General features: G+C 36.5%; 1 protein-coding gene across 1 annotated transcript; it reads left to right on the forward strand.

Moving 5' to 3' along the window:
* Positions 1-6,789: 6,789 nt before the first annotated feature.
* LOC149150469 (disease resistance protein RPS5-like) lies at positions 6,790-7,335 on the forward strand. Its single transcript, XM_089442805.1, has one exon. The coding sequence runs from the start codon at positions 6,790-6,792 to the stop codon at positions 7,333-7,335; it is 546 nt and encodes a 181-aa protein (XP_089298931.1).
* Positions 7,336-10,944: the final 3,609 nt, after the last annotated feature.

The following is a 10,944-nucleotide window of genomic DNA, read 5'->3' on the forward strand; positions in this document are numbered from 1 at the left end:
CCTTCTTGAGCCAGGTAGGTTGGCCTACCAGTCAAGGGCTGATTAGGAAATGGTTGATTGCTGCCATATGATTGATTCCAATTTGCAGCTTCCAACCATGGAGGTACTGAGTACCCATACCTCACATTTGCACTACTGACCCCTGCATTAAGTGGAGGTGTGTAATGAGCATACAAAGAATTGACACCAACTCTGGTAGGAACAAGGCAAGTGGGTAAACCCTCAGTTTGATAGTGGGGCACTTGAATGTTTATGAGATCTTGGAATAATGGTGTATTATCTGCAATGGAGTCCAATGAGTTTGAAATAATCCTAGTTTCATCAGCTATTCTTGTATCGTTGATCATCCCTTGTTCATTTTAAAGCATTTGTTGTGCCTTTCATTTTTCCTTTTCCTGTCTTTCCATTTTCTTTTGTTGGTCCTTAACTTGTCGTGCTTTATCTCTTTCAATCCTTTCATCTGCTCGATTTTGTGCTGCAACAATCCTTGCTGCCTTCTTCTCCTTGACTAGATCCTTCTTTTTCTGTTTTAATTCTTGCATTTCAAATTTCTTTTTTTCAGACTCAACTAACAGGTTTATATAGTCCTTTGAGGTGAGTAACTGTGAGCTTCGGCCTAGACAAAGACTACCCGGTGCACCTTGCTTTTTTTTCATTGATACTCTCTCTACTGGTAGCTTTAGGAACCGTCCAAGTGTATTCTCCACCCCTCCCACCTTCATGTCATTGCTTGGTACTTCCCTTTTAGTATCTGTTGGAACTAATTGAACTATATCATTATCTTCATTTGATGCCTCATTATGTCCTTCATCTTCTTCCATTGATCTATTGTCCACAAAAAATTGAACAATTTCACTGTTTAATTCCGTTGGCTGTGAGGGCATGTTCATGCTTTCTTCATTGGTCGCTGAGACACTATGTGCATTCATATTGATCATTGATTCTGCTAGCCATGAAGGTGGGGTTACTTGGCTTGGCAATATCAATTGGTCATTGTCCACTGCATGTTCAATAATATCATTAACAATATCAGCGACAAGAATTTCATGTTCTTGAGTTGGTGGAACAATCTCCATGTTATTATGAATTTGTTCATTGTTAGATTGTGTTTCACATACAGTTTCATCATCTTCAGCATATAAGTGTCCTTGAGATAGGGAAATCATATTACGAGCTACAACAACATCATCTTGGTCATCTACTTTTTTCACTTCAACACCTGTTTGGGCATTCCTTCTTCCTGACCATCCACATGAAACGCTTGGCTACAACTAGTATCATGCATAAGAACATCATAGTTCAGTGGCCAGATTCCTATCCTCCTAAAGCTAGCCTTGATATTTGATGGTGTCAAAGCCCTTTTAAAAGATTTACTTGCAAGCTCTGCTAGCTCAAACCTTTTCACCTCAACCCCTGGATTCTTTGCCATCCATGCAGAGCGCTCCGACCTGAAATAGTCCTTGAAAGGGCCAAACACACTAACATCAAGGGGTTGCAGTCTTTGAGTGGTATGAGCAGGTAATGTCAATAGGTCGATGCCTAAATTGTTTTCTTCCTCAATTGTTTGTACAACCATGTGGTTCCCATGGCCATCTAATATCAAAAGGTGTCTGTTATTAGGCGAGACATCACCTGGTATCGATGCAGCAAAGTGAAAAAGCCAACTTAGAAACAGTTCTTTAGTCATCCATGCATGGGGATGTGCAACCATGCATGCACCTGGTTCACAGTTCTGTATATAGTTTTTTAGTTGATTTTTACCTTTGAATAGATAAAATCCTGGGATTGAAGCACCAATTGCATTGACACAACATAAAATAGTTATCCACTCCCTGCTCTTGGGAAAAATATTTGGCACATTTCGGCTCCCTCTCTTGGCAATTACCTGCATGCCACAATTCCTCCCTGCATGTAAACATGTTTCATCGTAGTTCCATATATGGTCTGCTCCATAAGAATGTTTATCGTAAGCACTAGAAAGTGTGTCATAGAACTTTTTCACAACTGCAGGGTGTAAATTTAATGCTCTGTCTCTGTCAAGGCCCTCAACAGTACATAATACAAGTTATAGATGCCTTTTTTTAAACCCAAACCACCATGATTTACAAGGAAAGCCATCTTTGAATGGGTTTGGCCTCCCTTGACAGATTTGAGCAACTGCTGATTTGAGTTGTATCAACTCTAGCCCATGTCCTAGTTGGGCCATCTCTTTACACCACTCAACCACCTCGGCCTCCCCTCGTCAATCATAATTAGAAGAGGCCCTCTACGTTTTGTATGAGTCAGTTCATTTATCCAATAATGTATTGATGAGGGAGGAATACCATGTTTTTTTGTAGATGCCCGAACTGAGTATCCATTAAACTCTATGTCGTCAATTGCAACTAACATTTGTTCTTTTGTCCATCCTCTTATAGCACTGATCTTTTTAGTTGAGCTTGCCCCTTGGACTGTTGTTGATGGTGGTTCTATGGCTGATGGCATGTTAACATCAGCTGTTGTCACATGGTCATCCTCAACAATGTTCCCTGGTGCATTGTTGGCATTGACATCAGCTGGCCTGTCCTCATCAGACGATGTGCATCGCAGCTGCGCACCCCTTGTCACTCTCCTGCCACTTCTCCTTGTACGAGCAAAGTAACTTCCTTTTGCCATAGATGCAACAACCTGTAAAATTATTGCATGCATTTAGACATTAGAATATTTGTAAATTATGCTTCATTACTTCTGCAAAAATACTTTTCCTTTATTACAGGAAATTATCAACATGTATGTTACAGGAAATCGAATTGCATTACTTCGTAGTCTCTCATTGCAAATTACTTCGTAGTCTCTCAATTGCCTGCGTGTTTATTAGTTAACAACTTTTATATGTCTTCAAGTAGGATTCTATGATAGTTGTTTCAAATATCATTTTCCATTTTTTTGCTATTTGGCATTGCCAAAAATGTCTCAGTACTGCAACTTCTCCATTGCAGTCCATGGCCACCATTCTAGGCATAAATTCTATGCTGGGAACAACTTGCAGCTGTGATCAGCCTTGTGGTTTTTCAATTCCCTGCCTGTTCATCAGTTTAGCAACTTTTATATGGATTCAAGTAGGATTCTATGATATTTGTTTCAAATATCATTTTCCATTTTTTTTCTTTTTGGCATTGCCAAAAATGTCTCAGTACTGCAACTTCTCCATTGCAGTCCATGGCCACCATTGCAGGCATAAATTCTATGTTGGGAACAACTTGCAACTGTGATCAGCCTTGTGGTCTCTCAATTGCATGCTTGTTCATCAATTTAACAACTTTTATATGACCAATGACACAACTATGAAATTCTACATCCAATTTCAAAGACTCTCTTTCTCAAGCTGTTGAAGTTTGGATATGGGAGCACCATAAGTGATAAATCATATTAATATTGCACATCAATATGAATTCACATTTTCTAGCCTTCGATTTAATGCAAATCCTCTTTCCGCAGGGAACTTATCGAGCATTTCAATATTCTTGAGTTACTCTAAATATTTAGTATTTTTTTCGTTCACACTGGATTTTTCCATGTATTCATCTGTTTTCATAATGAGAGTAAATGTTTCACTTTCATAGGGCAGTGTCAAAATTTTGCAAATGTCATTCCAAGTAAATCCATAGTTCATCAATTTAGCAACTTTTATATGGATTCAAGTAGGATTCTATGATAGTTGTTTCAAATATCATTTTCCATTTTTTTTGCTGTTTGGCATTGCCAAAAATGTCTCAGTACTGCAACTTCTCGTGGATTTTCAAAATTTTGCTTCCTTTTCCTAAAATAAGCAGTCAAAATTCACCTCCTAGGGCCACCTGCAAAAATTAGTTTTCACATTGATGGATTTACATTTTAATATTTTCTCTAGGTTTTGGATAGCACTCACAACCTCGAATGCCTAATATTCCTTATCTCACCAAGATGGGAGAATATTCCCACAGAAATGAAGGATGTGAGAATGGAATACCATATCAAGGTGTCCATGAAATACATGAATAACCAGGACCCATGATCACACCACAGAAATTTTGTAACTTTGAAAAAGTAAAACATGCTACTTGCATGGAATATTTTTAATCTTCAATTTTGCGTTCATTGGAGAGACCATAGGTTTGATTTGGAAATAGTAGTTGAAGAGGAAATTTGCAAGCAACAATCTCAAGGAAGAATAAAAAGAAGCAATGCCAAAATCTCAAAATTGATGAAAACCAGGGTAACTGTCAAATAGCTTATCAATGTTTTGTTTTCCTCCTTTGACCATCTCAATGCATGATTCCTGTGAGCCCATATCTCACTATAAAACACAACAAAAATAATGGTCCATGCCAATACCACAATGATTTTTGATACCATACTCATTCAAATTAGTGAAGTCCCTTTTGACACTAAAATATATTGTATTCCAACATCAAGCAATGACTACCAAAAACATAGGCTTACCTATGTAATGAAGGCACTAAAGAGCCCTGTTGATGTGTCTCTAGTTTATGATAAATTATAATCAAGATTGTTTGCTCTTGTTCTCATCATTGTTGCCACATGGTTATTAAATAAAAATTTGAATTTATTTTTGCTACAGTAGCATGGAACTCTTTTGAACCGCGTCCCTATTATCTTCAAGAAAACCAAGAAAAACCTCCCTCGGAATATTTAGTTACTCTGAATATTTAGTATGGCCAGACAGATCATGTAAGAACTCTGATAAATGAAAACAATGAAAACAGAACTGTAAGAACAATGACTTTCAATGGTTGTTTGTGAAACCATCCAGGTATCCTTCTAGCAGTTATGGCCAGACAGATCATGTAAGAAATCTGATAAATGAAAACAATGAAAACAGAACTGTAAGAAGAATGAGTTGTAATTCATATAACTAACCTGGATATATTGGCAACTGTGTTGTGATTTTGTCTTCAAATTTTCTAAATAGTTTGAAAGCATAAGATGCAACTTCAACAGTGGGTGGACTTCTTTTATAGTTTTGGACACTTGAATTTCACTGGTGGACATGGATGCACATGCATTGCAATGGCTTCATTTTGAATGTGTGGTCTAGATTTAATTTGATGTGATCTAATGGTTGGGAATTGGTTATTTGTTGATCCATGTGCTTTGATCTGTTTTAATGAGAAATAGAGTGAGTTGGGTGTCATTTATTGCTATTATTGGGTCTGGGTGTCATTTATTGCACAAAGTGGGTTTAAATGTTATTGGGTTGGGTGTCATTTATTGAACATAGGGTGTTTAGTTGTTGAACAACAGAGCAGTGATGGTTGACATACATTCCCTTTTGTTATGTGCAAGTAGGCATATTTATTTGGGATGCAAAGCTGCAGTTCTGATGAGTGGGGGTTGAAGTGATTGTTGCTTTGTACTTCTGGAATAGACCATTTTGGAAGCTTTTATGGTTTTAGCTATTTTCTAGTTGGGTCAATATGGTTTGGAGTCTTAAGTACTAAAATACTATTTATGAATAGTTGTGGGCCCACTCAATGTATGGGGAAATTTTAGACATAAATTAATACTTATTTATACTTAATGTTATTTATTTTTGTTTAAATATTGGTTTGAAAAGTCTCAATTTATGGTAGTTTGGTGGGACCAGTACTATATCAATTACTGGTCCCTGCACAACATTAGAAATCTCTCCCTTAAATCTTTTCCCACATCAATTTATGTCAATTTTAATTAGCTTCCTCCATAAATCTATTCCCATATCGATTTAGGTCAAATTTCAATTTGATGCCTCCATAAATCTATTCCCATTGTTGGATAATTAAAAGCAAAGTAGATAATTGATCTTGTCAATATCCTTTGTATGACCCCACAAGATCTAATTAAAAATGGTGTTCTTTCAAGTTTTTGTGATTCACGTAGAATACAACGTCAATGTCGACTATTAATTTTAGAGGTGGACCCTTCTATGAACCAAACACACAGTTGCCATATTTGCATCTTCCCTATTAAATGAATTTCAGGGTCTCACAGTGAATAAATGGTGGCCCTGCTTCTAAGGAGAGCCTTCATATACTTCACACCCCTTTCCTTCATTTTCAGTCGATAGATATTGCTTTCTATTATTGTTTGTTGCTTCCGGTTATATTCATAACCTGTCTCCCGTTTTGTTTTGGTTTTTTTTGTTTTTTTGTTTTAATTACATCTGATATTCTGCTTTGATCTCACATGTTGTCGGTCCAGGCAATCGATACTGTAACCGAGGCCGCAGGCAACACCATGAGCAGCGTTATTTCTGTTCCATTCACCCAACAACTCATAAAACAGATCGATGATATAATTAATTTGGATGACAACCGTGAGCTTCTGGAAGAGCAGTTATGTCGTATGAAGAGCCTCTTGCTTGATATTAACTCTCAGATCCAATATCAACAGAAGGAAGCACTGGATTCTCTGAATAACTGTTTGCTAAGGATGCAACTAAAAGTTGGAAAGGCCAGAGAGTTGATCCATCGCTCACAACGCCCGTTGCTGCAGCAGTGTATTGGTTGCCTCTTCTACAGACCCAAAGTCTTCAACCAAATCTGAGAGTGGAACAGTACTATTCGTGACCTCCATGATGAGCTTCAAACCGACTTCTCCGTGATTTGCAGTGCTCAAGGGATTATGTCCACGGCACCACAACAGGGAGACGCACTACTTCAGGATGAACCTGACACCGAATTGGTCGGGTTGGAAATTAAATCTGCCGAGCAATAGCTACAGAGCTGGGTTTCAGAAGGTCCCAATGTTCTCCTAATTGGTGTGTGCGGTATGGGTAGTGTGGGAAAAACAACATTGCTTAAAAAAGTCTACAACACATACAAGGTTAGTAATGTTTTTGATCATGTCATTTGGGTTACAGTTGCTCAATCTCCAATTCCGCAAATACAGAATGATATTGCTACCGCAATTAATTTAAATCTGGCCAACTTTTCCGCTGATATGGGGAAGATGAAGTTGTGTGCATATCTGAAGAGCAAGAAATTCTTTTTGGTTTTAGACGACATGTGGAAGGCACTCTCTCTGAAAGAATTGGGCATGCAGTTTGGCAAGAACAATGGGAGCAAACTTGTATTCACAATTCGAAATAGAGATCTGATTCGAGAAATGAATGCAAAACAGTTCATGGAAATAAAACCCTTACGAAGAGAAGAGTCGTGGGAGTTGTTTTTAAAAGTGGCTTTCGAAGACGGCCATGCTCTAGAGAATATACAGAATATTGCGCGAAAGGGAGCCGAGGAGTGTAAAGGGTTGCCGTTGGAAATTAAGGTAACAGCGTCAATAATGCGGGGCAGCAAATGCAAAAAGTTGATTTAAATTTTCCAATAACCCATCCTCGAATTAATGGAGAATTGTATCAGAGATTGAGATGGAGTTACGATAGTCTGCCCGATGCTAATTTAAAAAACTGCTTTCTTTACTGAACAAGCTGCAATACCAGTGCAAGCGATGGCACAAATATGAATCGCGGAAGCTCTAATTAAGACCAAAGAAGGTGCGGACTATGACTGTGTTAAAGACGAGGGAGAGCTATGCAAAGGTACTTGTAAATCGCTGCTTATTCCAGGTGGAAGAAGGTGTTATCAGCGTCCATGATGTTCTCCATGACATGGCAATTTATATTGGAGAAAATGAGGATAATTGTGTATTGAGGGCAGCGCAAAGTCTTGAACGTTTCCCTGACATCCCAGGTTCAGAAAATTGCAGGAGAATATCAATTCTGGGCAATGATATTAAGTCTTTGCAGGCAAAGGAATTGAGATGTCCCAAACTAGTTTCTTGATTCTGGGGAGAAAATGAAGAATTGAAAGAAATTCCAGACGCAATTTTACTGACCCTCACCTTTTTCAGGTTACTTGACTTTCATGGCACGGCCGTACGATCATTGCCAACATCAATGTGGCAGTTGACACACCTTGAATTTCTTTTTTTGGGTTTCATTGACATTGAAGATATACCTGAAGAAATAGGTAATGTTTAGTATCTTCAATTTTTGTATTTTAATTTCATTCACATGAGGTAGCTCAAGTGGTAATGGTCGTAGAATTATAGTATTACTGAACCGGAGAAATAAAGTCTCACCGAATCAGAGATCTTGGATTCGATTCTTGTACTACCCTCCCGAAAAATTGGGTGAATAACGGACATGTCAAAACTAGAAAATGAAAAAATCCTACTGAAGCTTAAAAAAAAATATTTGTATCTTAATTTCTCTGTAGAAATCTAAAATCGTTCTAAAATGGGTGAACTTAAAAATCTGTAGCATATCTTCACGGTTGTAATTTGATGGAAATCCCTGATGAGATTAGAATGCTTCCAAACTGTGAGATTGTGCTTACAAACAGATAGAGAGGGGAAATGATTTGTAAGTTATACCTATGTTTTTATGAAATGTGTTTCAAATAATAATAAGATTTGTCTTTTCAGCTCATACACTATTTATTAGGTAATTTGTGGAATTTAAATTTTATTAAGATTTGTTTTTTCCATTCATAAAGTATTTCGTATGGAATTTAAATTACATTTTTAATTATATATATATATATATACTTTTTCTTTTTTTTTCTTGTTATTTAAATTTTTGAAAATATATGGTAAATATTTTGAAACGTTCAATATTTCAAATAGATATACAATTCGGTTTGAAATGCTAAATGATAAAAAGAAATTAAAATATATATTTATAAAATAAATATTAAAAATTAAACATTGTTAAAAAAATTGTAAAATTAAAATAAATAAAAATTAAATTAATTTAGAAACCATTTAAAGTTAATAAAATTACTTTTATGTTAACTTGAACTATTATTTATTGGAGGGATATAATTAAAACTAAGAATGATCGAAAGGATAAATAAGGGAGGTTGCATGGCAGCTAGTTCCTGCTTTGAGGGAGGAAACAATAGGGATATAATTAAAACTAAAAATGATCGAAAGGATAAACAAGGGGGGTTGCATGGCAGCTAGTCCCTGCCTTGAGGGAGGAAACAATAGGGATATAATTAAAACTAAAAATGATCGAAAGGATAAACAAGGGGGGTTGCATGGCAGCTAGTCCCTACCTTGAGGGAGGAAACAATAGGGAAGCACAGTTTGGTGCTAAGTAAAAATGATAGGTGGACTTCTGCTAGTCTGGTTCCAGGTAAGTAATAAGCTTGTCCTTTTTTAAGACTTTCTCTAGGAACTTGGTGTTTCTAGAGCAAGGCAGCAATACCCGTAGCTAAGTGCATGGAAAGCTTGACACTTACCTAGATGTTGGGTAGCTAAAGCTAAGTGCATGGAAAGCTTGACACTTAGACCTAGATGTTGGGTAGCTAGTTGAAGATGAAGCTTTACCGGCTTTGAAGCCGAAGAATGGACATTACCTTGTTAAGATCTAATTAATCCATTAGTGGTAGAGGTAGTTAGAGCAGTACCTTGTTAATATCTAATTAATCCATAAGTGGTAGAGGTAGCAGAAGCAACAATAGTAGTCCGAGCGACTTACCTTGAAGCCTAAGAACCTATTCAGGGGCATTACCTTGTTAAGATCTAATTAATGGTAAAGGTAGCTAGAGCAGAAGCAACAACAATAGTCTCAATTTAAGCACCACCAATCAAAGTGGTTGATCCAAACCTATATAAAAACATAGGCATCATAACATAAAGCAGAGGCTAAGACAGAGTAATAACCAACAACAAAGAAAACACTTCAATCTCTTTCTCTTCCTTTCCAGTTGTCAGATTTTCGGATGATTGGATATTGTTCAATCTCTTTCTCTTCCTTTCGAGTTGTCAGATTTTCGGATGATTGGATATTGTCAAATTCTCCAACAAATTTTGATTAGCTAAAAATGTAACTAATTAAAAAAATTTCACATAGCTATTATCTATCATTTATACAAATCTTTTCTGAAACCATTTAGATTTAGGAATGTTTCACTTACACAAATCTTTTCCCAAACCATTTGGATTTAGGAATTGGACAAGCTTTTCTCAAACCATTTGGATTTAGGAATTGGACAAGCTTTTCTCAAACCATTTAGATTTAGGAATTTGGACAAATGTTACTTATCTTTTTAAAAATGTTAATATTTTAAATAATTTTTAAAATAATCAAAACAAACTTCCGTTATATAACCTATAAAATATATGAAAATAACCTCTGTTATATGAAAATAACTTCCCGTATATTGTGAAAATAAATAAAAATAATAATTAGAAAAATATCACAAATAACATATATATATATATATATATATATATAAATAATAGCTATAAATATATGAAAATGGCTTCCCGTATACAACTATCATGTTTGATGCATGCAGTGCACGTGCCTGCAGCAAGAGGTAATGAGGTAATGACTAGATATGCTAGATTTCGAACTAAAGATCTGTGCCTGCAACAAGAGGTAATGACGAGGTATGCTGGCTTTCGAACTAAAGATCAGTGTCATAGCAAGGGAATGGTTTCCGAAGTGGTGGGAAAAGAGCATGAGAACCTTCCGTTTCCTGGACTCTATTTTTCAGTTTTTTTAGCAGTGCTATGGGTTCTGGAACACAGTGCAGTAATATCAATTAGAGATGCTTTTCCAGTGGGGTAATATCAATTAGAGATGCTTTTCCCTTTGAGTAGTTATGAAATTGTAGTGATTTTAGCTGGGCTTTTGGTTGAAAACGGGATTTCCCTTTTGATTAGTTTTGAAAGTTTGATGATTTCGCCTGGGATTTCGGTGCAAAATATGTAAAAAGACATTATCTACCAGTTTTCGGGGCTGTATTTGGGTTTTGGAACAGAGTGTAGCAATGCCTATCAGAGATGGTAAGCATATAATGCATGTTTCCCTGTGTTTTTTATCACTGATATTGGTTCTACTTAATGGATTCAAACCATGTGCATGTTTGCTGAAATGCAGCCCAAAGCCCTTCGGCATGAACAACGCTG

This window comes from Pinus tabuliformis, chromosome 9, assembly GCF_031772625.1.
Source record: "Pinus tabuliformis cultivar Carrire ecotype Pingquan chromosome 9, CPIR1, whole genome shotgun sequence".
NCBI lineage: Eukaryota > Viridiplantae > Streptophyta > Pinopsida > Pinales > Pinaceae > Pinus > Pinus tabuliformis.